The sequence below is a fragment of the Alternaria arbusti genome, assembly GCF_024043155.1.
Source record: "Alternaria arbusti strain BMP 1465 chromosome Unknown scaffold_3, whole genome shotgun sequence".
NCBI lineage: Eukaryota > Fungi > Ascomycota > Dothideomycetes > Pleosporales > Pleosporaceae > Alternaria > Alternaria arbusti.
Genome location: NW_026249943.1, coordinates 1637272 through 1664658, shown reverse-complemented (window position 1 = coordinate 1664658; position 27387 = coordinate 1637272). Strand labels below are relative to the sequence as shown.

The 27387-nt window shown below is 52.2% G+C and overlaps 12 protein-coding genes across 12 annotated transcripts; 7 read left to right on the top strand and 5 right to left on the bottom strand.

The window, feature by feature from the left end:
* Positions 1-667: 667 nt before the first annotated feature.
* On the bottom strand, positions 668-1105 carry J4E86_003227 (uncharacterized protein; the record flags this gene model as incomplete). The annotated part of the gene is made up of 2 exons (XM_051443783.1): positions 668-809; positions 855-1105. 2 exons carry the CDS (start codon positions 1103-1105, stop codon positions 668-670), a joined length of 393 nt encoding a protein of 130 aa, XP_051305278.1.
* A 486-nt stretch (positions 1106-1591) lies between these two features.
* J4E86_003226 (uncharacterized protein) lies at positions 1592-2329 on the bottom strand (the record flags this gene model as incomplete). The annotated part of the gene is made up of 3 exons (XM_051443782.1): positions 1592-2001; positions 2164-2244; positions 2296-2329. 3 exons carry the CDS (start codon positions 2327-2329, stop codon positions 1592-1594), a joined length of 525 nt encoding a protein of 174 aa, XP_051305277.1.
* Positions 2330-4083: 1754 nt separating this feature from the next.
* J4E86_003225 (uncharacterized protein) lies at positions 4084-5508 on the top strand (the record flags this gene model as incomplete). The annotated part of the gene is made up of 2 exons (XM_051443781.1): positions 4084-4987; positions 5039-5508. 2 exons carry the CDS (start codon positions 4084-4086, stop codon positions 5506-5508), a joined length of 1374 nt encoding a protein of 457 aa, XP_051305276.1.
* Positions 5509-6150: 642 nt separating this feature from the next.
* Positions 6151-7485, top strand: J4E86_003224 (uncharacterized protein; the record flags this gene model as incomplete). The annotated part of the gene is made up of 1 exon (XM_051443780.1): positions 6151-7485. The coding sequence occupies one exon, from the start codon at positions 6151-6153 to the stop codon at positions 7483-7485; it is 1335 nt and encodes a 444-aa protein (XP_051305275.1).
* Positions 7486-10275: 2790 nt separating this feature from the next.
* On the top strand, positions 10276-11112 carry J4E86_003223 (uncharacterized protein; the record flags this gene model as incomplete). Its single annotated transcript, XM_051443779.1, has 4 exons — positions 10276-10323; positions 10431-10512; positions 10566-10730; positions 10820-11112. The coding sequence occupies 4 exons, from the start codon at positions 10276-10278 to the stop codon at positions 11110-11112; spliced, it is 588 nt and encodes a 195-aa protein (XP_051305274.1).
* Positions 11113-11562: 450 nt separating this feature from the next.
* On the top strand, positions 11563-14202 carry J4E86_003222 (uncharacterized protein; the record flags this gene model as incomplete). Its single annotated transcript, XM_051443778.1, has 1 exon — positions 11563-14202. The coding sequence occupies one exon, from the start codon at positions 11563-11565 to the stop codon at positions 14200-14202; it is 2640 nt and encodes an 879-aa protein (XP_051305273.1).
* Positions 14203-14595: 393 nt separating this feature from the next.
* SUI1 (Eukaryotic translation initiation factor eIF-1) lies at positions 14596-15073 on the bottom strand (the record flags this gene model as incomplete). The annotated part of the gene is made up of 2 exons (XM_051443777.1): positions 14596-14837; positions 14962-15073. The coding sequence occupies 2 exons, from the start codon at positions 15071-15073 to the stop codon at positions 14596-14598; spliced, it is 354 nt and encodes a 117-aa protein (XP_051305272.1).
* Positions 15074-15919: 846 nt separating this feature from the next.
* On the bottom strand, positions 15920-18651 carry J4E86_003220 (uncharacterized protein; the record flags this gene model as incomplete). Its single annotated transcript, XM_051443776.1, has 3 exons — positions 15920-16526; positions 17493-17737; positions 17782-18651. 3 exons carry the CDS (start codon positions 18649-18651, stop codon positions 15920-15922), a joined length of 1722 nt encoding a protein of 573 aa, XP_051305271.1.
* An 859-nt stretch (positions 18652-19510) lies between these two features.
* On the top strand, positions 19511-20479 carry J4E86_003219 (uncharacterized protein; the record flags this gene model as incomplete). Its single annotated transcript, XM_051443775.1, has 1 exon — positions 19511-20479. One exon carries the CDS (start codon positions 19511-19513, stop codon positions 20477-20479), a length of 969 nt encoding a protein of 322 aa, XP_051305270.1.
* A 410-nt stretch (positions 20480-20889) lies between these two features.
* J4E86_003218 (uncharacterized protein) lies at positions 20890-21522 on the bottom strand (the record flags this gene model as incomplete). The annotated part of the gene is made up of 1 exon (XM_051443774.1): positions 20890-21522. The coding sequence occupies one exon, from the start codon at positions 21520-21522 to the stop codon at positions 20890-20892; it is 633 nt and encodes a 210-aa protein (XP_051305269.1).
* A 476-nt stretch (positions 21523-21998) lies between these two features.
* J4E86_003217 (uncharacterized protein) lies at positions 21999-24673 on the top strand (the record flags this gene model as incomplete). Its single annotated transcript, XM_051443773.1, has 3 exons — positions 21999-22160; positions 22596-23596; positions 23647-24673. The coding sequence occupies 3 exons, from the start codon at positions 21999-22001 to the stop codon at positions 24671-24673; spliced, it is 2190 nt and encodes a 729-aa protein (XP_051305268.1).
* A 1436-nt stretch (positions 24674-26109) lies between these two features.
* J4E86_003216 (uncharacterized protein) lies at positions 26110-27203 on the top strand (the record flags this gene model as incomplete). Its single annotated transcript, XM_051443772.1, has 2 exons — positions 26110-26996; positions 27050-27203. 2 exons carry the CDS (start codon positions 26110-26112, stop codon positions 27201-27203), a joined length of 1041 nt encoding a protein of 346 aa, XP_051305267.1.
* Between the last annotated feature and the right edge of the window lie 184 nt (positions 27204-27387).

Sequence of the window (27387 nt, the reverse complement as noted above, 5' to 3'; positions counted from 1 at the left end):
GCCCAAAGCTTTCCCCTTTCCAATTCCAGCACCAACTCCACATCAGCCTTGAAGTACGTGGGTTTTCCACGCCCCTCGTGCACACGCTCAAACTGAATTCTACTCAGATCAATGTCAATTTCACCCGCGTTGTAAAAATCTGTCACGGGTCAGTTCCGGACATTCTTGGCAACAATTACCACTCACCGTCAGTGGCGTCGTCGAGACGCGTTGGGCGTTGTTCCTCGTCGCATATGTATTGCCAAATTTTTAAAGTCATTACATCCCGACGCTGTTTGACGAGTCGGATGTGAATCGTCTTGGACCGCTTCGTTGGCTTGTTGGACAATACCAGATCGCCTTTGTTCAGCAGCCACGTGAGTTGTCCTTTGGCGAAAGTGCCCCCGCCATACTCGATAATCTCCTCTTGCCTACCATGATGAGCCATGGCGTACCTTTCGTCGAGACAAATTGCGTAGCTGTGCCGACAGGAGCTCGTTCGCATTAAGCTTTTCGACTCACGCTTCTCGATACCACAAACCACTGCACCCCGAACAACCGCCGTCCAGGACTTCTGGGGTCTCCAAGGCTGCATCACTAATTTTTCTTGTACTAGCATTTCCCTTATCTGAGCTTGAAGATACTCCGATTCGCCGTATCCTCCTACAAGAAACAGGTTCTGTCCACGTTAGTGTCCTTCACCGCGACGGCGGGGAGACTTCTTTACCTTGGGGCGGTTGTGGCACTGTTCTCGAATCCTCTTGACGTGACCCTTGATCATTCTGACGATCCGCTCGATTGACGCGTCGAAGAATGACTCCATGTCTTGCCTGAAGATGTTAGCACTGGTCGACAAAGCCACCAAATATGCTTACCTCTTGATAGTGAGAAGGCCTTGTTTCACACCTGGAATATCGAGGTTTTCCAATGGAAATGGAAGCTCTAGTTGGTAATCGGGCGACGCCACCGTGAAATGTTTCTTCTTCACATCGAAGTCTTTCATGAGCGATCTCATGGCTGGGGTTTCTGAAGCATGGGTCGCCAGCTTGTCGATCTCGAAATTGGGGTCAAGCTCTCTGTAGTGAACATCCGTGAGTATCTCTCGAAGCCATTTCTTGAACTTCATGTTGATGAAGATCGAACCGCATTTGTCACCTGAGACCGGTTAGCGACACTCTCAGGGTGCGGATTCCGCTTGCCTGTTGGCATTCCAATCGCCTCCAACTCAAGAGCCGGCTCTAATCGCTTGACCTGGTATGATACCACGTCCTAAACATAGTCATAAGCTCCTTCACTTCAAAAGCGACTTGCTCAGTGATGGTCTTACTACTGTGCCACCCCCAGCATCACATAGTATGAAATACTGACCCGCCTTCGTTTTATTAGCTTCACAATGTAACACCAACTTTGACGTATTGAACAAACCCGTAGAGTCGTTTGCGCCAATTCGTCTCGATAATGGCGCGCAGTATAAACTGCAGCAGCCTCAGGTTCTGTGATGAACATGACATCTCGTAGTTTTGGAAAGTTTGTTCGATTGAATCCTGCTGTCATCAATGCTCGATAGGTCGAGTTCATCGCCATGTAGTCCCAGTTCTTCGGGAAGTCAGCCCTATAGCAATGCAACACGGTTGGTATCGCTTACTGTGGGTACAGTGACTACAATGTCTGTAGCTGTATGTTTTCTTGCGATCGCACCAAATTGATCGACTTCCACCTCTAGATGTTGGAATACCTTTTGCAGGTAATCGGTGACTATCTCTTCCGGACTTTTATGTGAGTAGGCAGGCACGTCTTCGTCATTGGACATAGAACGTAACATGTCGTCGATGTTGAGGTTAGACATTCCATCCAAGACCTGGAGCGTCATGTCCAGCTCGTCCTGGCGACTCTGTAGACCGAGCTCGAGTTTAGTGTGCACCATAGAGATAGAGTCTTCACTTAAAGCACCGCCCCACTCGTAGTTTGAGTGAGAGTATGAGATGACACTTGGTACCTTCTCGTCCACGATTTTACCTTGTCCTAGTCAGCGCATACGTTATGGCAGGGGGCGACACGACATACCCCATTCTACCATAACGTCAATAGTATCGAGCGAGCAACTGAACCCAGATGGAGTAGCGTAGGCCACACCTCATTGTGATGTTAGCATAGCTGTAATTAACGCCCATTGAAGTAGCATACCGGTGTATGTAGTGCCATAGTCCAGACCGATCACTAGTCGCGTTTCTTGCACCCCTTCGTGCGTTCTCCCCTTCAAGTTGTCTGTTCTGGGGGAATACTCGTGATCTGTATGAGAGGACACCAATGACGTACGCTCAGAGTGGTACCCCAGGTCGCTGTCGTCCATATCGAATCTTTTGTGTTGGAGCTCTTCCTGGAGAACAACTAATCTAGTCTCACGGTAGTTGGGTACGGCGATCGCTATACATCTCGGTCGATGAAGCTTTCTGGCTACCGCGCCTATGAGATCATGGCACGAGTGAAGCGCGGGCCTAAGCTATGCAGGTGTGTTGGTGTGCAGGTTGGTTCGGAGGGCGCTGCGCAGTCATACAACTCTGCCTCGCCTCGTAGAGACTAGATTCCAAGTGCGCACCGGAAACGGGCAAGATAAACGTACGAACGGCAAGAAGTTCCAAGTCCGGTTGATGGGTACCAATGAGCTGGCGGTTCGTGTTCGGGCTATGCACGGAGGCGCAAGGCTGCGACGTAGCCTTGTCACATATATTGGTGTGGCACGAAAATCAATATTGGGCTACTGGTAAAAGTTCAGCTCTAGGCAAGCTAAGATCCGTAAGCGCTGCACTGCTTACTATAAGCCACCATTGCAGTCTGAGAGCGATAGTCTTGTGACGAGACATTCCATGCCATCATTCACCCGCTCAGTGGCTGGGCTGCATTTCTCAGTCCAAGTATCTGCATGATTGCGTTTTTCTCTCTAAAAAGAGAACCGGAATGATTGGGGGCATGCGGCGATCATAAGTTCATGGCTGACATAGTCGAAAGTTCCTGTTCAGAAGAGTCGTATCCACGTGTTCAGGTTGAAAATGAGCATGAACATAATTAAAGGCATTCGAAGCGGCATAACTCGAAATCAAGATTTAGAAACACCTGACTTTCTGTCAAGTCAACAACAACAACGACAACGGCCCGATGTACCAGTAGCAGCACCTAAAAGGCCCCGAGCGGGATTTCTGGAAGCTCTTGCTCATGGCAGGAAGCCTGAGCTGGCGGTGCAGGGGGCGAAAGTAGCGTATGGACGGAGAAGGAAGAACCAGAAAGAGTTGAGCAGTGTAACCAGTAGTCAGGTTCCTCACGGTCTATTGACGGATCCTCAAGCTCTGGTCTCGATAGGCGTACCACCGCCTCAACAGCAACAACAACAACAGCAGCAACAGCAATACCAACAGCAACACCAACAGCAACAGCAACAGCAACACCAACAACAGCAGCAGCATCAACAGCAACACCAAGAGCAAGATGTAACTTCACAAGCGTTCCAGCCGCCGCTCTCCCAAATTCCGACCCTTGCAGCAAACATGTCAAATGATACTCGCTTTCACCCAGAACAGATACATGCGCCTGAGATGGATCCTTCACCATTACGCATGAATAGGAATGCGACAATTGAGAAGGCGCGTTCATTTGACACTTCCAGTCCCTATACAGGAGCGACCTTATCTTATAACGCAGGCTTAACAGATGGTCACAGAAGACTGGTGAGTCGAATTTTCATACCACTTCTTGGACTGATCAGGGCTGACTGGAGGTTACTCACAGTCCTCAGCTATTGATCACAGCATACCACGAACCCAGGAGCTTATTTTACGGGCTGGGTATGACTTCCCTGCATTGCGATCACCACCTGGAGAAACGACGGAAGATGGCATTAAGAGGTTTCTGAGTCAATATCGTGAGCTTGATAAAGCACTCCATGCGGCTCATCAGTCGTTGAATCAGTACAGAACTGATACAGCTATCGTGAATGACTTGAAGAACGAAGTACACACTTTGAAGAATGCACTGCGAGTCAGTAAAAGCGAAGTGCAGGACCTGAAGACGGATGCCAGTAGTAAGCACGAAGAATTGTCAAATACTCGGGACATGCTTGAGAATCAGAAATCAGAACGCGAACAAGAACGGCATTACGTGGAAAGCGAGATGCAGAAGTTGAAGCAACAACACCAGAGTCACTTCAATATCGAGACAGCGAAGCTGTACAACGAGAACGAGAGGATCAAGACCTGGTACGAAGAACGATTACGAATAATTCGACATGAAGAGCAAAAGCGACTTGAGCAGAACTTCAGCAGTCTTAAACAGCAGCTGAGTGAGGAACAATGGAAATGGGAAGCTCAACTACGAGAAGTGAAAGAGACCCACGAAGCTAGTATGCGGAATTACCAGGCGAGCTTTGATGAGAAGCTGAAGGATGAGTACGAAATACACGCCCAGCAAATGCAACAACAAGAGGAAAAGCTTGAAAGAATAGTGCGTGAACACCAAGCAAGCGTTGCTCAATTCAAGCTCGAGGCGGAGCGCGAAGAACAGCGACTGCATGACCTACTGCGAACTGAGCAGGCAAAATTGCAAGAAGAACAAAAGCGACGTGAGAAAGAGCTCAAACGGCAGGAGGCAAAACTGTCCAAGAAGCACACGCAGGAAACATTCCAGCTCCGCACTGACAATGAGGAGCTGAAACAAGGATTATTTCACAGGCAGCATTTCAGAGGCTTGAAAGATCGTGATTTAGCCAACCTATTCCGCAGTATCACAGATCAAGTACAAGACTTTGCGAACGTAGAGTGGGACGGTACCTTAGACTGGCCATTTAGCGAGCACCAGCTACTCGACATCCATCGCGAGAACACACGAAAACTGAAGAAGCAAATCGTTCAAAACACTATCTGGGCCCTGCTGTATGGTTGGATCTTCGTCAGTCCTTTCAGAATCCTAGGTCTAGAAGGAGCAGACTTGGACCGTGAGTGGATAGACGTCCACACGTCCAGTAAGTCCTGGATTGTCGCTCTTCTCCGTTTTTGAGCTAACAGGTTGTAAGATACTTCCAGTCTCAAGTGGCCCGAAATACCAGAAGAAATCGAGAAAAGGCGGTACGAGACGGCCAAGCAATTCTTGATCTTTATAGAACCATCTGCCCGGCCATCGGGGGATGATATGCGACTCAAAAATGGCTACGAAAGATCCATTTTGGAATTACTCGACGCTCTACACTATGCTCTGGGAAAGGTAGCTATCCTCAAAGATAAGCAAGCTAAGATGCTGGAAAGTCTCGTGCGACTTTGTGCGAAAACCTGGATGGAGTTTTGTTCGCAGCCTTACAGGTTGATTGCGAGCTTACCCGATGGAAGCGGAGATTTGTTATCGCAGTCTAAAACGAAAGAGCGCGCTCTTACATTAGTTCTCAACCCGGAGTTGAAGCGGTATGGAAATTCGAAAGGCGAGCACCTTACTAGCGGAGAAGTGATTCCGGGCTGCCAGGCTGCGAAAGTGTCTTATTCTGTTCGATAGTCGATGAAGAATTCAACGTCTTTGCACCCAACTCGAAGATATGATGAACGCGTTACTTCCAAAAGCCGTTGTGACTGCTTTTAGGGCTCGTGATTCTCAACGCAGCCTCGCGATACAAGCAATGGCCGACACAGCCTTGAAGCCAAGGTTTACCTGTCAACATCATGCCCATTGTGTGATTGGACGCAATACCGAATGCCAGGACCGTATTGCGAGAGGAAGGTAGACTTCCTATGGCGCTTAACCGGGCACATTGTCGGAACGGCTGGATGACCAGGCACCACATGAGCATTGGCCATGTGCGCCTGCAGCGTCTTTCAAGGATAGAGGCGAAAGGTGTGTGCCGTCCTCAGAGGCTGGGCTCGGTAGACTGTAAGCGTCAATTCTTAAGCAGCCACAGCCTTCTTGCTAAAGTTCTTGGCACGCGCATGCAGCTACTAGAGGACGCGGAACAGCATATGTGGGCTGAGAAGCCGTCTCTTGATCGAGGTAGCCTGGTGGCTTCGGTAGCCTCGCTCTTTTCCTCTCAGAGGGCCAGCTCCGTTCCCCATCTTTCTTCTCTTCCCAGGTCTCATTTGTTCGAAACAAGAGTTTGGCGTCCACCACTACAGACTGAAGGCGGGTTGTCCATTGAATATAGTCATGGGCCTCTTGAAAAAGACCAAGAGTTTTTGGCAGATAAAAAGAACGCCGACTTCGCAGGGTCCAGCGCCACTGCCAGCACTCAATGAAGTAGACACTCCCCCACTACCTTCTACTCAGCAGGATTCTAGTCCTCGAACACCTCAGCGAACACCGGTCCCAGCCCGACTCGTGACGGCAGAGAACATACGGGAGCTGAGGGAGAGAATTCGATACCGATACAGTTTGGATGTCGAGATCCTGAAGCAAAGAAACGTCAAGGCATATGCGCGCGAGAATCTGGAAGAGAACATGAGGAAATCAGTAGCTGCGCTTGCAGACATACGGAAGATGGTGCAGGATTGGGACCGTCGAGAGTACTTCGCCACTGACTTGGAATATGAGAAATTTCAAGTCATCAAGCGCCGGCTTTTGGAGGGCAACAAGATAGATTGGGAAAGGATCAAGCCGTGGGAGCTGGACCTGAGTAACATAGTCCCTCTTCGAGCCCCATACGAGATGAGCGGTCCGACAGAGTCGACAGCACAGCGGTCAGCGCCTTCGTCATTTGGCAGTCGTCAGCACCCTCGGGAACGTCCAGATGATGTGCCATTTTCACGCCAGAACCAGAGGCGCGGGCAAGTGTCTGATCGGAATCCTTCGCAGCGAAGCCGGTTCGCCACGGACTCCATGCGGCAGACCCAACTTGGTACAACTGCTCCACAACAGACGCAGCATGGCCTGGAACCGCTGCAACAAGAGCAGCGTAATGCGCACAGCTCGAGACAAGCTCCGTATACCACGAATCCTGACCCTCCAATGCGTTACCCGGAAGATCCTGTGAGGCGGAGCCAACGTGCCGAAGGCCCGCCGCAACAAGATATGTATGCTCTTGTGTCCCCGCCACAAAGCGACCTCTCTCTGCTCTTACAGAGGAGTGAGCTCGGTATAAGATCGCCACCGCCGAGCGAGCTAGCTCCAGGTTCTCCCCCGGTGACCAGGTATGCGCCATACGCTCCGCCAGATGCTTACAGGACGCAGTCCTATATGCAAAACACCCAGTCCGCGGCACAATATGGCAGTGTTCCCTACTCACAGCCTAGCGGAGTTGTGGCAGCCACACCTAGGCAGACTGAAGGATTACGGCCGTCCCGGCAAAGAGATAATCGGGTTGTATCCCTTCCGACACCACATATCAGGTTGACCGCGCCTACACCGCCGGTGGGCCGAAGAGTCTTGTCAGACCCGTCTCATATTGAAGATACTGGTGATCGATCGATACGCATAGATAGTCCTGTCCCGAGGGGTCGAGTCGAAGGTCCTCCGTCATCTCAACACAGTGCCCCCGGCTATTGAGGCGCCAGAGAACGTAGCCATGCGCATTCTTGTCCGATTCATCTTCTTTCGTAGAGGGTGTTTATAGCGAGCGTCGGTACGACCCCATTTCGAAGGGCGCCTCTGTTCGTCATTGCTCGTGCAAAGCGCGTCGCGGGTGTTATGCGGGTCGGGGATGATTCGACGGTTCGGCGCGTCGTGTCGTGCGGATAGGGCGTAGTAATCGTGTGGATCGTATACAGAAGCGGTTATATCTCTACAGAATTGCAGGCAATGTACATGGCCCGAACTTACTGGTTGACGGTATGTGAGCAAGTCTGCATGCCCAGGTGCTCATTGCGCTCCGCCGGCTGCGAGATTGTGTCTGTGCGCTGACAACGTCATTCGTTTTCTATTCGCGTCTGGACAACCTCTTGGCTTCCCAACTCGCATTACAACATCTATGTCTTCGAATCTTTGCTCCTCGCAAATGTCCATCAGAGTTTCGTTCGATTGACCTTGCGGCAGATGGCATGTCACATCTACATTGAGCCTGACAGGCATGCAACGCAAATGGAAATGTATCCATGGATGGTTTGAACAAGCCCAGTGTCTTGCTTCGCTGACAGGTGCGGTGTTCACCTGATAATTCACACACTGCCCTGAAGATAAGAGTTCGTGTTTACCAAGGGGCCTGGTGTTCAGTCTCGTACTGTTCACCGCTGTGTGGAGAGCATTGGCCACGATCCAACAAATGGTAGCCTTCACTCTCGATAGTGGAAAGAGGAAGCTATACAAGAACGGTCGTAAAATATGGGTCATCGCACAGTTGGTAGCTCGTTCTTTTCAATGCCACTCTTGGGCGTTCATAAGAGTGTTACTGCCAAATGCTCGCACGCGCCTATCCGACTTTGCAAGACTACCCAGGTGTTCGCACCGTCACTTCTATCAAGGACGAAATCCCGCGCTAGTGCAAAGGCACGATCACTCACAATGTACACAGATCAGTCAACATCGCATGTCATTACCGCTATCAAGTGTACATCCGTTCGTCAGTATCGTCAACATCGTTAATAAGTACACTTTCATCGACGCACTTGCGTGGCCAATATACCTACCGAACCAGCATCTAAAACACAGCTGTACATACGGCTACGATGGCTCAAAACAACACACGTTCGATCAAATTTGTCGTCAGAAACCTGTTCAGCAACAACAGAAACACGAGTTCTCCACGGCGTCCAGGTAAGCAAGCCATCCGGATCGAATGCTTGTGCTACAAACACAATCGAAAGATCCTTGAGAGAAGTCCCTAAACCGAGTGCGGGCTCTATCTAGGAGCCGCGGATATATGAATTTCGGATTAGGGGTCTGCGTAGTGAAGGCTTCTGACTGCCGCTGATAAGATGTAGACAACTCTACCAATACTGGCCCTACAAGCGATGCCAGGGGCACGTTCGCTCAGCCTGCGACCACGCAACCATCAAGCCTTTCGCAGCCAGTTCAGCCTGACACAAGTTCCGCGCAGAGTACCTCTTCTTCTCTCATGCCGACACCGGGCTCTCAGCTTGGTCCCAGCGCAGTCATGCCGTTGTACGAGCAGATCAAAGAACGTGGCCACTACCTCTGGGGCGATGCCTATTACTCTGTTCTTACGAATATCGTTCCTGGACGTAAAGATCGACGGCTCCACAAATTCCAGTACCACACACGTACCGGGATAGACTGCGTGCGTCGCGATCATACTTTCGCGGAAGCTCGTCTTGTACGCTATGAAGTCCAACTAGACGGCCGTCGGGACAAGGGGGACGTCTTGAGAGCATGTCTGGGACAGAACGTCGAGGATGCAGTTGAGAAATTGGCGACTCTTCTAGGAGTATTGGTATCGTGTTCAACCAGTAAGGTGCCGGATAAGTAGTAACGAAGGTTCTCAGCGAAACTAACGGTAAGGCAGGGAAAAGAGCGGCAGTAGGCTACGGATGGTCATTTGAAGGAAAACAGATCGGGACATTCGCTGAGTTCAGGGAACTTGGGGAAGAAGAGTTCGCTTTGAAGACGTGAATTTGAAGGGCTTGATGAAGGAGTATGGGCCCACGGGTAAGCTTCATGCTACTGTATAGGAATAGGATCAACCTCTGGCCCCAAAGCCAATTATTTCGAGTATGAAACTATGAATCAGGTCGTTTGCCTTGCAATCACTTTGATCTATGAATGGATACCATCAATTAGTCATACCACTACAGATGACTCCTGGAGTGATGCAGGGGAGAGATCCAACAATGAGCAAAGAGATTGTACGACTTCTCGCTGATTGGCGGCACCTTGTTGCGGCGTTACATCAGATCGTGTTAGCGATAGGTCTTCGACACCTCTGCAAACGCTATTTGTCCTGGCAAGCCGCTTTTGGCAGCGCTTCAACACCGTTCCCCATAGATGCCGTCAGTCTACCGTATGAACACCCGAATCAGTGGTAAGCGTATACCCCGCGTGTCCAAGGTCGAGATCGTGAACTCACCGTGATCAGGTGTCTTGCCGTTGGACCTCATGCCGCTCTCTTACCCTGGGATGCCGCAGAAAGTAGCGCCTTTACCTGTTTGACAGTGTGTATTGGGCCCGAACTGCTGATCCTCGCCGGCCATATAAACCTTCAACTAGTCTTCTTCTTCTCACTCTTCGCCACCTCACTATCAACAACTCAACGCAGCATTTGACTTTCGACCTTCGACTTGAACGAACGATCGACGCTCGTTCACGACAGTCTTCGGCCTCAACCTATCGAAATCTTTCCAACACTAGCTCTATCTTCCCAGCGACAACATCGGAGTGATCATCATGCCCGTCCCCATGCACTCACACAATGACGTAGAAGATGGTGAACTGGTACGCCAGACGTCGGCGATGAACATTAGCGAACAGCCATGGCTGGAGAGCACGGAAAAAGTATACTACTTCTTCACTACAGCATCCTAGTTGGCTAACAACGTCAGCTTGATAAGGTCCAGACCCTCAAAGAGATTTGTCTTGGCAACTGTCGTCTTCTTTACGGCAGCGAACGTTTCAAGTTCTACGGTAAGAACAGAGTCCCTCATCATTACTCAACAAGGAGCCTAACACAACGCTAGATATCGTGATCTGCGAAGATGATGACACCAAGAAGTTCGCCGCCATCTTGACCTGCAACCAAGAAGGCCAAACAAAGCTTTTGCGCACGGAACTCAGCCTGTGTCAAGTTGTGGCGGTTCGTACACTTGTGGACGGTCTTCAAAAGGACACAGCGAAGCTCTTTCGTACGTTCTCTTCTACCTCGAGTTCCTCGACACCATCGATACCGTGAAAAACTTCGACACCTCTGAGCGTCACTAACTCGGGCGTGTAGTGAAGTACGCGGTGGGTTCTCAGATACGAGGCCAGCAAGGACACACCGATGCGGAAACCGGCATATTCGAGTTGTGGGACGCGGCGCACGAGAACCGAATCCGCGGCCCGAACGATGATACGCAGGGTCTTCTACGCAGCTGGAGTGATGCACCAGGCGCAGAAGGTCGGCCTCCATCTGGTCCCCGTGGCGATGGCTATTACGGCCGGAATAACAAGCGCATGCGACCTGTCGAGCGCCCAGAAAAGCCCGTGGTAGAGACGGAGATCGTTGACCTCGACTACTATGACTAGGAAAATATGGTGCTTTGGAGGGGATGGCTGGCCATCGGAAGTTCGAGAAACGAAGAGCACAGCTTGGGAATCAGTTCGACCTCGTTGTCAGGGTCATGGTGTGACAGATTCAGAGGCCGATCCATCTTCACCTTGGATGAGCTTGAGTCCCGGCGCGATCCTGTTCTCAGCGCAGAGGATTGCTGGTCTCCGATATGTGCTTAGAGCACTTGGTCATTTCGACCACCTCGGAATTTTCTTTACGCTAGATGGTGTGCTTGTCAGAGTCTTGTGGTACGATGTGAGCGTGGAGGAAAAAATGAGATGAATCTGAGGATGTTTAAGTCGATCGACGCGTGTGCACGTGAGATGGAGTTTGGCTGGGTCCAAGCGCCCGCGTCATGACGTACCACACTCCCCTATGCCACCCGCTTTGCTAATGGCTATGTCGCTCGAACCAGCCTTCACGTCATGAACAGCCCTTCCAAACGACGGAAGAAAAACGATGGCTCCGGGAAGCCGGTACGAAGTTTAGACTACTTTTTCGCGAAGCAGACGGCTAAAGCAACAGCCAAAGATGCGCCGACGAACGCAGGCCCGAGCGAGCCGCCTGTGGACGAAGACAACACAGGGCTGACCGACGAGGAGCTCGCGCGCAAACTCCAGGAGCAATGGGACAAGGAAGATCAACAGCAGGCGCAAAACCAGGAGCCGGTGAGCTCGAATGAGCTATACGAAGAGCCCCAGAAGGCCATCACGAAGGATGCACCTCAAGATGCCGAAGGACAGGGTGGAGTGTCAACATTGCCAACGCGCGAACCGGCCCTAGAAAACACGTCGCCTACCGAGCCTACCCAGAAGAAGAACACGCTGTCTCTTCAGTCGACCGCATCCGAAGAAGACGTAATCACAGCGAACATACCCTTCGACCAGAGCCCTCTCGAATTCGACCCTTCGGAATACATACCAGAGTTACAAAAGCATTGGGTGGTCGACGGAGGGCACGCGACATATGCGCTGTTGACAAGATGTTTCATCCTAGTGAACAGTACGACGAGTCGCATTAAGATTGTTGACACTCTGGTCAACCTCATTCGAACGATCATCGAAAGCGACCCTAGCAGCTTACTCCCGGCGGTATGGCTCGCGACGAACGCAATATCGCCCCCATACATCGATCTGGAACTTGGGTTGGGAGGTTCGGCGATCTCGAAAGCGCTCAAGAAAGTTTGCGGACTGGATAATGCAGGCTTGAAGGTGCTGAACGCCAAATATGGCGACGCTGGAGATGTAGCATTCGAGGCAAAGAAGAAGCAGAGCTTTACCCTGCGTAAACCGAAGCCTCTCACGATCAGGAGCGTCTTCGACTCGCTAGTCAAGATTGCGAACAGCAAAGGCCATGGCAGCGTAGAGAACAAGCAGAGGATTGTTGAGAGACTGGTACAAGATGCGCGAGGTGCTGAGGAGAGTCGATACATCGTACGCACGCTTGTGCAACACCTGCGGATTGGAGCTGTCAAAACCACAATGCTCATCGCGCTGTCACGGGCCTTTATGCTGTCGAAACCGACAGGTGCCGAATTCGAGATCCGTGATCGGAAGGACCTGGCGAAATTGAAGAAGGAGGAGCTCGCGGAGATCTACAGCAGGAATGAGGAGATCGTGAAGGCATGTTTCGCTCGACGACCGAACTACAATGACCTTATACCCGTACTTCTCGAAATTGGTGTTTGCGACGAACTACTTGTGCGCTGTGGGCTGTCGCTACACATCCCTCTCAGGCCCATGTTAGGCAGCATCACGCGAGATATGGGCGAGATGCTCACCAAACTACAAGGACGAGACTTCGCCTGCGAGTACAAATACGACGGACAAAGAGCTCAGGTACACTGCGACGACAAGGGCAAAGTTACGATCTTCTCGCGCCATCTGGAAGTGATGACCGACAAGTATCCTGATCTGGTAGCACTGGTGCCCAAGATACGTGGCAAGGGCGTCTCAAGTTTCATCCTCGAAGGCGAAGTTGTTGCTGTTGATCGCGAGAGCGGAGATCTCAAGACCTTCCAGACACTCGCAAATCGTGCGAGGAAAGACGTCGTTATCGGCGCGGTGACTATCGACGTTTGCCTGTTTGCATTCGATTTAATGTACCTGAACGGCGAGGAACTGCTCAACCGGCCTTTTAGAGAACGGAGATCGCTACTTAAAAGCTTGTTTGTCGAAATCCCTCACCATTTCACCTGGGTCAAGAGTCTAGATGCCACGTCCGCCGACGTAGAAGCAGTACAATCCTTCTTCCAAAGCGCCCTGGACATCAAATGCGAAGGCATCATGGTCAAGATCCTCGACAACCTACCCAACCCCGACCTCCTCGCGGAAACCGACGAAGCCATCGAAAAGACGCCTTCCCTCCCACCAACGCCAAAGAAGAAAAAGCCCGCGAAATCAAAAACGAAGACGAAAGCTACGGAGACCGAAACAGACGAACCGAAGATGTCCGGCCGCCGCAAAGCCCTCCTCTCGACCTACGAGCCGGACAAACGCCTCGACAGCTGGCTCAAAGTAAAGAAAGATTACAGCACCACCTCCGAAACCCTCGACCTGATCCCCATCGCCGCCTTCCACGGCTCTGGTCGCAAAGCAGCATGGTGGTCACCTATTCTTCTCGCCATCCGCAACGCGGAAACTGGACAACTCGAAGCAGTCACAAAATGCATGTCCGGCTTCACGGACGCGTTCTACAAAGCGAACCGCGCAAAGTACGATCCAGACGACCCGGATTCCACGACCGTACTAGCTGGGAAACCGCACTATGTGGAGTATAATGGCGGAGCGGGAACACCCGCCGTTTGGTTTGAGCCGCAAGAGGTGTGGGAGGTAGCTTTTGCAGATTTGACGCTGAGTCCGACGTATACGGCTGCGATTGGGTTGGTCAATGAGGACAGGGGGTTGAGTACTAGGTTTCCCAGGTTCCTGAAAGTCAGAGAAGACAAGAGCATCGAGGAGGCTACTGAGGCAGAGGAGCTGGCTAATTTGTATCGGAAACAAGAGGCCAAGGCACCTAAGAAAGATGAGACTATCAGAGAGGTTGAAGATGAAGACGTGGAGTAAGGGATTGCATGGCACAGTAATGGTTAGAGACCCTGGAGACAACATCGTCACTTGAAATGATCGTAGTAAAGAAATCTTTGATTGAATGTATCCTCCGAAACTACCACTTTGGTCTCTCCCTCAGTATCCTGCAGCGCTGATACTTCAGCCTGCGAAACTTCAAACGTCGTATCCGATTCCTTCAAAGAGATGGAGATAGGAAAATCGTTATCCTCCTCGAACGTGGGGTATCTGCTCGTGCGCACCGCATCTCAGCACTGTCGCGTGTGAGCCACACACGTGCGACATGCCGGCTTGCTCTTCCTCCGCCGCATTGTTGGCAAGACCTTGGAGCGGTCGTTCGGCTTCGGCGGGAGGAGCGGCGGTGCGCATCGCATCCACGTCCTTGTGGGTTTAGAAACCGTGGACCTTGATGGTCTTGCCATCAAGGCCCAGGCCCTCCTTCTTGTCGGTCAAGAAGTCTTGAACATCCTTGCGCTGGTCTCCCTGCAACTGGATCACCTCTCCCATCTCAGTGTCTGCGACGACGGTGCCATTGCAGGCAAACTTCTTCTTGATGACTTTGAGAATCTTCTTCTGGTCGAACTTCTTGGGCAGTCCTTGGACGGTGGTCAGAGTCTTACGACCATTACGCTCTGTTGGGGGTTGACGTCAGCCTTGCGCGATTTCTTGAAACATGGGGAAAGAGGGGAAGGGACGGCGCGCCGATGTCGCACACATGCGAATTTCGGGGAGGAAGAAGACAGAGGGGATACGTACGCTGAATACGAATATGGATGTAGTTCTGCTGAGTGGACTTTACTTCTCCTCCAGCATCATCAGCCTCCGCGAACGGATCGAAGGACTTGAGATTCTGGATGTCCGTGGTCATGAAATCGACTGGTGGCGCTCTGCGGGTGCTGAAAGGGTGCGGTAGGGCAGGCGGTTGTCGTGTCGCGGGAAGTGGAGAGTGCGCGTGTGTGAGGAAGGTCGCAAGTAGTTGGGTGGAGCGTGGAGGGTATTAATCGGCCAAGAGGGAAGGGTGGCGAGGGGACCATCTGGGGGAGCCCGCAGGCGGTCTAAGCCCCGCTGCCAAGGCACAAGGCCCGAAACAGTCATCAGCGCTGCTGAGTGTCCTAGGGACATCCTTCATTCACCACTCCTCGCATTCGCTTGTCCACGTGTGAAATGCTCAGCTGCGTTGCCGCAAATCCCGAGTTCTGGGTACTGGTCAAAGGCATGACTATCTTCCCGACATGACGTTCTCTTATCTTGTGTCACTATCTCATCACGCACGCGCACGCGCACTGTGACTCGCCTCAACAAATGCGCATAGTCCATCAAGAGGCTTTGGGCATCATTACTAGTCAAACTGCAGAAGGCTCATCCACGACTCATGAGCATGTTGGGAGTGGCTCGCTGACTTTCGGGAAGCTTCCACTGGAGTGTGGGTAAACCATTGGTTTCAGATCGAGATCGATGTCATCTGGATCAGTGCTACGATGTCATCCGCTGGCAGTATTGGAAAGCAGGAAGTCCCGAAGCAAGTCATAAGTGACGATAAGCAAGATGTTCAGTGGTGTTTTCAAGACCTCATTCGCCATCAGCCGGCCTGAGAGCCACATGCTGTTACTCGTACATCTGTTTCGTATGCGCTTCGATACCATTCGCAACTCTAGGCTATCCATCCAACATCCAACAGCGCGAGTGTATCTGTTCGCCTATCTAACATCCCTTCTCACTGTCCGTGGTATTCATTTGCGTCCATGCCAGCCATCCGTCGATTTGCCAGGCTCCTCTTGTCCACCAAGCTCATTGCCAGCTCACTCCAAAACTCTGGTGGAAAACCTCGTCCATGTGCGTCCTCGCCTTGTGCTCTCATCCATTCTCCAGTAGCCTTGTAGGTATAGAACTCGACCATCATCTTCCGACCTTTGCAGGGCCCTTCAGTGCCGGCGTAGACGATCCATACATGCTCGCTTGATGGGATCTCAGCGCTCTCAGTAGCCTTGACGAGAATAGCATCCAGGGCAGAATCTTTGGCATTAGCGTCTTTGACAAGGTGGGCAATAGTGTATAGCTTGCACAGAAGGGCGTACTCGTCGTGTTCAGCATCGGATGCGTCGTTAGGTTTACTTGGAATGCGACCGGTATAGATGAGCTGGAAGTATAGAGCAAACGCGCGAGGGTTGATTTCAGGCAGATCAAATGTCTTTTGGTCACCTTCGTTGGATATCAAGTCCTTGAAGTAGGTTGACCGGGCAGTGAGGAGCTCAGAGTGGATACTGAAGGTTCGTGTACGCTCGTCCTTGCCGACGTGGATGGTGAGGAGATCACATCCGAAGCTACTATTGTTAGTTCTACAGAGGGAAAATACAGGGGAGAGGTACCTATTTGACTGCCTGGTCTTCGACGACGCGAACATCCGGTACTTTCAACATATGCTGATCGGCGCGGGCATATTCACTATCCACGGCCGCTACATGTCCGAACAGATCTCCCTTGCGCGAGTTGCTAGCCTGATCAATATTGCCGAAGATTCCACCTCCGGTGTCAGGCTTGGAATGAGATGAGCTGCCGAACCCAAAGAGTGGACGAGCATTTGCGCTATTCGGCGGTGGCGGCTCGGTACATCCGCCGAATAGGTTTCGGTTTGATAGAGCACCAAACAGCCCGCCAGAAATCGGCTGCCCAGTTGCTTGAGCAGCAGCGACTTGAGCAGCAGCCTTACCTCCAAACAAGCCACTAGTACTGTGCTACCCAAACAAGCTACCAGGAACCTGCTGAACTGCAGGCGCGGTGAGCCTAGAGTCAAACTCAGAACCCATCACTCTAGATTCTCCTGGAATCGGTGTGTCACTAGGAATGCTTCCGGGCTGACCGAACAAGGTAGTTGGGTTTGTCTTCGAACGCTCCGGTGTGTTCTCCGGTGTATTCTCCGATGTATTCTCCGTTGTGTCATCCATAGCAAGGGTGTCTTGGACTCGTTACTTTGGTTGACTGTGGTGAGAAAAGTCCGCGTGGTTGCAAATGTGTGATCGGTGCAAAGGGTAGGCTGTTACAAAAGAATTTGTAAGACAAAGGTACAAACTCAATACACTATCGCCAGGATTTTAGGCAGGCAGTTTGACCATAGCTATGACGTAGTCTTTGTTTCCTTTCACGATACAAACGCAGCTTCTGGTCCACTAGATCCAAGTGAGAGACCATCTAGGGGGATCACGCTCCTCATCGTGCGGACCCTGAGGGAAGAACATACTGGTGTACGCCCATGAGTCCATCTGGCAAACAAAACACGTGTTCCGTCTCACATGAGAGTGAAAGGAAGTGTGCGAAGCGTGTATGGTGGAACAGCTTCAACAGCATCGGAAGGCGTGACAGAGCTCAGGCGGTAGATCTTATGTGACATGAGGTAACCTGGTGGTATACAGTGTCGTTCTCTACTAACGTGAATACCCAAATAGAGACCAAATGTCTTCTGGCTGTATAATGGCACCTTGCTCTTACTCCTATAACAGACCATGTGGTTTCCGGCTTGTACCATAATCAACCAAAACTACCCAGCAGCGAACCCATGTCGACCTTCTTGTCGTTACGTACCCTCCTTTTGCCGCCGTCTGGTGGGGGTTTGTATTCGCGGGCACGCTTGTTTGGCCGCTCAGCTTGTTGTTTCCGTACAAACCACGCGACATCGTCGTCTCGCGAATTCTTGCTCCCTTGAGCGTACTGAAAGGAGAGGGATCGGTATATCTTGCAGCCACTAGTAGTAGCGTCTCGTGATGTTTCGGAAGAGGATACAAAAGATGCTTCGTATAGTTGCTGTACGGCAGTATTTCTCCTTAGACCGGAACTACTCCATTCGCTTAGGAGGGCTGAAGCTGAATGTATTTCCCAGCCTTCCCCACACTCTGCAGGCTCGGGTAACTGTGGACTGTGGATTCCAACTAGCTCTAAACCTGAAAAGGACGAGATGAACTCCAAGACTGGTCTTTTCGGAAGCCTGATGTAGTTGTTGATGACAAGTACGCGCAGACTCTTCATTGCACCACTTTCGCCAACACTTCGTCCCCAGTCGCGCATCATTTGAAGTGATAGTGATGCGTTCTGCCGGCTTCTTCCAACTTCTAATGTGAGAACTGCAAGCGTCTCGATCTTGTTAAGGGCAACAAGTTGGTCAATCGTTATATCGGAGACCCGAATACACAGAAATGTCAGCGTGCGGGCGTCGAGCTTGGCCAATCGATCGACGACAGAGGGTAGGAGACCTCCAGAGTTGTCCTGGACTCTGAATCTAGAGTGACGGTCGATGTCTTCTGGAAAAGCTTTCTGGAAGAGACTCCATGTACGGAAGGACAGTGTGTCGTTGTACTTGAGATGGTCGTATAAGCGGCTGGCATAGGACCATCCGAGCCACTGCACAGCTTCAACGTCCATGTTCTCAATATTCCAGACACAAGCACGGAGTGCCATTTCTTGCAGTGTATCGCATCCTCGAGCTGAGCGGCGGTATTTTGATGGGTCCACCCTTCTACCACGACAATTGTCCATCCATGTCGGTATCATCGAGCGGACGGAAGCCGTCGTACTTTCCCTAAAGACCAGTCCCGATGACGGGTCAAAGCTCTCCATGATTGCTTGACTGGTGAAGCGAGCGGGTACGGTTAGACTGTTGACTGAGACTTGAGGTATGCTGACACCTCATACGAGGAACAAATCCGAACAGGTCTGAAGACTAGGCTGGGATAAAACTAGCAATTGAGAAATCTGGCGTCAATATAGGCTCCAGGGTGATCAGTTCTTTCCTCGATTGGGACGGTGAGCTGGGTCGATAACACCCGATGAACATTACGTTGTAGAGGTGTGTAGCAATTGCCTGCAGACTGATAGATGCGAGCTAGAGGCGCTTACTTTCTTTACTGCGGTAGCTGTGTTGCGCATGTCGCGTGTGGAAGGAATGCACGCGACGCGACGGCAGGGGCACCTCGGATTCGCGCTAATCTCTGATTCGTCTCTTCCCCCAACCCTCCTCTTCCACACAATCAACGACCAAGTCAGGCAGCGGCATAGTATCTTTGATTGCTCCATGGTGGGTGATATTGTTTGGCTGGGATCATAATGTAAACGAAGTAGAGCCATTCACCCTCCAAGTAGAACGGTCTTCTGATGTCGAATGCCCACTGAGCATCGGCGCTCGAAACTCCGCACATCGGATTATGACTAAATCTCAGCACACAGCTTCAACACTACTGTTCTGTAACTTCCCATTTACTAAGAAGGACTTCATCTTCTCATCTCTTGGATACACACAAAGAATTCCACGACAATCATCATGGCATCGTCACCGGCACCAAACCCATTATCTGCCCACGTCGCTAAAGGCTTCCCCATAATCCTGGACGGCGCGCTAGCAACATACCTGGAGACCTTGGGAGCAGACATAAGCGGCGCATTGTGGTCCGCATCCATACTGCTTGATCAGCCAGCCCTCATAAAACAAACACATCTCGACTACTATCGCGCAGGCGCAAATGTTGCAATCACAGCATCCTACCAAGCCTCCATTCCGGGACTAGTCAAGCACCTGGGCTTGAGTGAAGAAGAAGCCCGGAAAGTCGTAAGCAAAAGCGTGGAACTAGCCCAGCGAGCAAGAGACGAATATGTCACCGAGACAAATGAGGATGTTCGAAGTAAATTGTTCATAGCGGGGAGCGTAGGCCCGTATGGCGCATTCCTTTCAGATGGCTCAGAATACCGAGGCGACTATTCCATTCCTCAAGACGAAATGAAGGACTTCCACCGCGGCCGCATCCAAGCCCTCGTGTCCGCCGGCGCCGACATCCTAGGCATCGAGACGATACCATCCAAAGGCGAAACTGAAGCTCTCCTCGACCTGCTCACCACAGAATTTCCTAACACGGAAGCTTGGTTTGGCTTCACATTACGGGATGGCTCTCACATCAGCGACGGCACACCCATCTCTGAGATCGCAGCACTTTTTGATGATGTGGAACAGGTAGTTGCTCTAGGCTTCAACTGTGTGCCAGATGATTTGGGGTTGGCTGCTCTGAAGACTTTGAAGCCATTGGTGAAGAGGGGGACCTTGATGGTGTATCCCAACTCTGGTGAGCAATGGAATGCGAAGGCGAGGGAGTGGGAAGGCAAGAGAACGGAAGGTTCGACGTTGGCTGAGAAGACGATGGAGTGGAACGAGGCTGGAGCTGGTCTTATCGGAGGGTGCTGTCGGACCACACCCGAGGATATTGGTATCATGAAAAAGGCACTCGAGAAAGGGAACTAAACGCTACAAGGAGACGTATAGCGGGAGCATTGTAGCGAAGCCTGAGGCCCTGGTGTTGGGCCGGCATTATTCATTTGTAAAAGTATCGAACATCACTTGATCTGTTCATCTGTCCGCTTGTAGATGTGAACAGTTTTGCGCATCTATGATGACTTTCCTTGCTCTGCTGCATCTCGGGAGTGTTGGCAGGGTGGCATAGAGTTTATCCAGGTTCAGTTGCCCTCTATTCCGGCTTTGCTGCCCCTTGTGACTGCTGTTCAGTTTCCAGGTACATCCCTAGAGTCCCCATTCCGTACGCTGCGCCGTGTAAGGTCGGGTATAACGTATGGGTTTGCCTGGGCCGCGCTGCATCGTGTGCTTGGTGCTTGGTTGTTTGGTTCGATGGTCGTACATCACTACGCCACGATTCCTCATCCATCGATGACCATATCCTCTTCATCGCCCACCGCACCTCCAGTCCGCTTCTGTAGTTCCTCCAGAATCGCTTTCGCACGATCCAACACATCCTCCGTCCCAACCTGTCCCGAGCTGGCCCTCGCATTCAACACACCAACGTCAAACTCGCCATAACCTCCGTTCTTGACCTCCTTCTCTGGGTCCACGACCTCACTCTCGTTTTCCTTGCCTTTCTGGGGCTGCCCCTGCCCCTGTCTCTGATTGACGGTAAACTTGGGATGGCTCTTCGGTATGACCTTGTAGCGTTCGAGAGCGTTTATTTGCTTGACCAACTCTGATCTTATTACTTCGCAGGATGCTCCGCAGAAGAGGGCATTGATTCGGAAGGCTTCTTTGCGCGCTTCGAGGGTACCCGGTGTACACTGCATGGCGTCATGTTGGAAGGGGATCGGATCGTTGGTGAGCTGGCTCAGGGCAGTTGCGAAGTACTTGAGCAGTTTGGGTATTTGGTGGTTGATCTCGTTGAGGGTATCGATGTGTTCGGCGGCGACTTCCCGGTACGTTTTCGGCTCTTCAGATGCTTTCGCGTCTCCGGCTTGCTGCTGGTCCGTCTCGTTTGCGATTTGTTGGTTGGCTTCGGTAGACATGGCGGGGTGTTTGGCGATTGTGGACAGGAGGGATAATTAGTGAGGTAGAGCAATCGGTAGACGTGCGGATTTGCAGTTCGAAGTGTATGCGACAGCAGCACGTTTGTCAGGAAGTAATGCGACAGTTGGGTGCTGTGTGCCTGGTGTCTTGGAGTCGAAGCTGGGGAAGCTCAGGGCCCGCAATGCAGGCGCGCACCGGCGCATGCTTGGCAGGCCGCGCGCATCGAACCTCACCTCCGACTTTCACTCCGCATCACGGCAAGCCTCGGTGACGTCCTGGCAAGCTTCAGACGCGATACCCCCATCTAATCAAAGTCGCCACGCGTCAAAACAGCTCCAATACCACTTGCGACCTAGGAGCGACCATCGGGAGACGTTTCCGGCCCTCCATGCACATTGCGACCCGTCTCCACCCAGCCTCGAGGTGAAGGAGCTGCTCCCTGCCGACGTAGAAGAGAAGGAACAACACCACAACCATGTCAGGGCCCCCTCAAGGGCCCGGGCCTGTGAGGCAAATGAGCGTGGGAAATGGACCGCCCAGCGCAGGTTTACCACCACATAACGCCATGCCTCCACAAGGGGGACCTCCGCCGCCAGGTGCCTCGGGGCCGCAATCGCAGCAAAACTTGAATCAGATTGTAGGTACAGCATTTTCTCTCTCACTGCGGTCGTATTTGCTATTGTCAGGGTTTGCACAATTGCGGCGGGTGAAGGCGCATTGTCCGCGCGGTCTCTGCCCGTCGCGTTTCGTGAAAGAAAGCTGTTCTTGGCCGTATTCTCGACTTACACTCCCGTCTGCCTTGCGCGATCCCGTTTTCAAGTCGCGCGCACTTTTCCGCTACGTCTACCACGACGGAACTCTCCTGCTGCGACGGTTCCACTCCTCGCGCGCTCTAACTCCGACCCTCCCAACTACGTAAAGTCAGCCAAATATGAACGCATCGGCGTACGGGAAGAGTTATGCGACCAACAACGGTGGCCACACCTCGGTACTGCGCACTTGAAGCATTGATTGCTGCTTGACATCATGTAGATGATCGTGATTTAAAAGGCTGTTGCTGACATTCATGCAGGTACTGGAGTACCTCTCTAAAAAGGGATATGTCCGCACCGAGGCGATGCTTCGAAAAGAGTCTGAACCGCAGACCAACGGCCAATCCCTCGTAGCGCAAAGCACCGAAGCGGGCGGCGCGAGATACACGAAAGCATTCGAGCTCCTGCGCAAATACACCGAAGACAACCTGGATCTGTATAGACCAGAGTTGCGAAAGCTGCTGTGGCCTGTTTTCGTCTACTCGTACCTCGACATGGTGCGCGACTTCTACACCAAGGATGCAGAAACCTTTTTCGCGACGTATCAGGGTCTTTTCGAGCGCGACCGTGACGAAGATATCAAAACGCTTCGCCAGGTCCGGTTACAAGCACATTTGCAGGAGAGCCGTATCGCGAAGCTATACATCGACAACAAATATCGGATCACGCTGACGACAATGCCCTTCTTCAATCTCATTCAGTTCCTCGAGTCGAAGCATTTTGACGGCGGTTCGACAATCATAGACGTAATCCGGGAACACCTGAACATCGTAACCGTCGACCGAACGGCAACAGCCGAGAAGAGTATAGCAGCAATCCTCGCAAGTGGACACGGCGAAGACGAGCTTCCAGCAGAAGACGAAGGTATCCCAGGACACGCCCCAGGCCATCCCCTCACTGCGCGCCACGACCCTGAGGCAGAGGCTGCCCGTATAAGGCTGCAGCTAGGCGCATACCCACAAGAGGCGGATCTGCAGGAAGACGTCCGAGCAGCTTTACAGGACGAGGATGCTAAAAGCGCGCCAAGACCGGGACAGCCAAGCTTGGTAGAGGAGTTCGAGCAACGCATAAAACAGGAGCCAACAGAAGACGGTCCCTCACGTGAGTTCGTTCCTCTGCCGCCTTCCCTTGCGCGCGACGTCTCCATGGAGGTTCAGAAGATCATCGAGCACCGAGATCGCTACAAGATGGAAGGCAGAACAGGCGGTGTTGGCCCAGCTGTCAGCGTCACCATGTACACCTTCCATAACACCTATGACAGGTAAGTTCACTCGTTCTTCTGTCCCGAAAATGCAGCTGACCCGATGATAGTATCAACTGCATCGACTTCTCTGGTGACAATCAGCTTGTCGCGGCCGGTATGAACGAGTCTTACATACGCGTCTGGTCCATGGACGGCAGTCCACTCACCTCTCCAAACGATGCGCCAGACGCACAACCATCGTCTTCAAGACGGCTTGTCGGCCACTCGGGTCCAGTCACTGCAGTGGCCTTCTCACCTTCCACAGCAAACCCGTACCCATCCGGACCACCAACAAATTCAGAATGCCTTCTTTCATGTTCAGAGGACAAAACAGTCCGACTTTGGTCGCTAGACACATACACATGTCTTGTAGCCTATCGCGGACACGACAATCCAGTCTGGGATCTGCAATGGGGACCTTATGGACACTATTTCCTTACTGGTTCAAATGATCGCACCGCACGCTTGTGGTCAACAGATCACATTGAACCTCTACGCATCTATGTCGGCCACGACAATGACGTTGACTGCGTCACTTTCCATCCCAACAACCTATACATCTTCACTGGTTCTTGCGACCGCACAGTACGCATGTGGCACATCGCCGGTGGTAACTGTCTACGCCTCTTCACGGGCCACACGGGCAATGTGACCGCCATAGCATGTTCTCCCGACGGCAGGACGCTTGCCTCCGCCGACGATGCAGGTAACATTATTCTCTGGACTCTTGAGACTGGACGAAGGCGGAAGCGCATGCGAGGACACGGCAAGGGTGGTATTTGGTCGCTATCTTGGAGCGTGGAATCGAGCGTCCTTGTCTCAGCCGGAGCGGACAAGACAGTCCGTGTTTGGGATGTGCTACAAGAGACCAGTGACAAGGCCGCTGATGGCGTGGCTGCGAAAGCGGACGGTGCTATGACGACCAAGGGCGCGAGTGGAACCACAGTCACAGGGAAGAAAGCCAGCAAGGAGACCGGTGTCTCGGCGGACCAAATCAGCGTATTTCCGACCAAGGACAGTCCCGTGTACAAGGTGCAGTTCACTAGAATGAACCTGGTACTTGCTGGTGGTGCGTATTTGCCGACACGTCAGTAGCGTCTGGCACCGAGCTAGGTTTTTGGGTGTCCATACACGGATTGGCACATCCGGGCGTTTTGGGTTAAAAGCATCAAGATGACAAGCTACAGTATACCCGCATGTATGTAGAATCTCATTCTTCTAATTACATCTTCCATCTGATCCTCCTGGTCTTTACATATGAGTTTGAACAGCACTTGGTCGTTCGCCACCAGTCCTACCCAGCATCGGGGTGAAGGTCCGCTCATATGCAACAGTGCAGCTTCCCTATCCGCAATCGCGCTTGTAGTTTGAGTTGCGAAAGACCTGTCATGACGTAGCTGTAGTCTTATCCGCTTCGGTGGCTTCCGGCGTTCTTGCCCTTGCCGTGCGAATGTGTCTGTCATGACCTGGGAGCACCTTCCCAACCTCAGTCCCGAAGCTTCTCACGGTGGTCACCCATCCCTTGGCACTCGTGCCTCCCCGATAAAGTCCATCGCCCAGTGTTTATCATCTCTCTTCTACATCCAACCTCCTACACTCGTTTACCACACTCATCCTCGCCCTTCTGTCAGCAACTGGCCTGCTCCTTTGGTCATCTTGCTCACCTCTGCCCATCCGGTGCACTCTTCAATCCCATCTCACCACAGCCGCTAGCTCGTCGCTTGACATGAAGGTCACTCATCTTGCCGCCCTCTTCGAGGGTACTGTTCTTGCAGTCCAGCCTCTTGCAGCTCCTCGTAAGTCTATTTCCCGCAGTTCCCTCAACAGCATTGCTCCTTCATTCGCTTTTTGGTTGTTCAAACAACGCTGACACATCAACAGGTGTCGAGCGTGCCCTCACTGATACCCACTCCACGGTCGTTATGGTTACGTCAACCCACCTGATCCAGGAGATCTGCACCGATATTGCGATCTGCCCTCCTTATACCACCACTGCCGAGACATCTGTTGTCTATGTCACTGCAACAACCACAATCTGTCTACTTTCTTCGACGCCTCCTGGGTATGGGCCACCTCCAACTACAGCTGCCCCTTCATCAGTTGCTAGCTCCGCCTACCCCACCAGTTCCGCGGGCATCTCTGTCAGCCTCATCTCAGGGTCTCAAATCTTCCCAAGTGGCTCTGAATATCCCAGTGGGTCTGCTCCCCAGACGAGTGCTCTGCCAACAGGTGTTTCCCCATCCAGCGCATATGCTACGCCTCCTAGCGTGAGTGTGGTGCTGCCATCAGGATCTTCCAGCACTGGAGTCACCATCATCACAGATGTATTGCCTTCGACTGGAGCAAGCAGTGTCGTCGTGGTTCCTTCATCTACCAACACCAACGCCATTAGCAATTCATATCCCGCTTCATCAGCTGGGCCTAGTTCCATTGGCTCTTCAAGTGGATATGTCGCACCTCCGGGCAGCTCGCTGGTCTCATCACCCACTAACCCAGGTCCCGTGAACCCTGGTAGCTCAGCGGTCTCAAGCATGTCATACACAGGCTCTACTTTCCCAGCTAGCTCAGCAACTCCACCCGTCAGCAACACGGATGCAGTTCCTACGTCTATAGGTACCCCCTCGTCAGGGCAAAGCTCTGGTAACCCAGCCACTCCTTCAACACCAGGCTACGTACCGTCCGGCTCATCCGCGCCACCAAACAGCAATACGGATTACGTGCCCACGTCTCCGGGAGCCGCCTCTACTGGCTCAATGTCGAGTGGCTATGTCGTGCCGCCAGCTAGCTCAGCTAGGTTATCAAGCTCTATCACAGATGCCGTACCTACTTCCATCACAATCTCATCGCCGGCAGGTCCATACCCAAGTGGACCAACAGTGTCATCGAGCTACTTGGCTACCCCATCTCGCCCTGCTGGATCGTCTTCCAGTGGATATCTCGTGCCATCAGGTAGCTCAGCTGCACCGACAAGGTCGAACACGGATGCTGTACCTACTTCCCTTACAGCTTCTTACCCGGGTGCCAGCTCTGCTCTACCTTCTGGAAGCCCTTCAGTCGGACCTTCATCAAGCAACTACTTTGCCCCACCTGGAAGCTCTATCGAAGCTGCTCCGACATACACAGGCGGGGATTCTACGTCTTCTACCGCCACAGGGTCCTCGGGTACCGCCCCTGGCACGTATTCAGCGTCATTGTCTACTACTCCTGGTTACCCAAGCCCCTCGCCCACAACAGGTCCTGGCTCCACGGTCATCGATAGCACTATTAGGATTACGAGCTATCAGACACAGACTCTCATTTCGTACATCACGGCAGGGCCTTCAGACGTGCCTGGCAATGACACCAACACCAACACGAATACGCAAGCTATCCCGACCAGCATCCCTTCAGGTGTCTCTGGTGGTCCCTCCGGATCTGGGTACGTCTTACTGACCCTTCGTACTTTCTATGTTCATTGACCAATCTTTGCAGTTATCCCTACCCGTCTGGCGGCATCAACGGCACGATTGTTGCCCCCTACCCCAGCTACATCGAAGTGCCCATCAACACGGGCCATGTCGTCGGTGCCGGAAAGAGTTCGCTCGCGGCTATCGTCGTCGCTCTCGTCTTCGCTCACTTTGCATAAGCCAAGGCGTGGTTCTCTCATCGGTCTCTTTCTGTCGTGAAGGAGATGCGCTGTTGTTGGAGGAGGTCGACATGGTGAGACATTCTTGCATCGCGTATAGCGTTCAGCATGGAGCGTTCCAACTCTGTCCACATACCTACACTGTGGGTCTGAGGAGGTCAAGGGAAGTGGTATGATCTTTTTA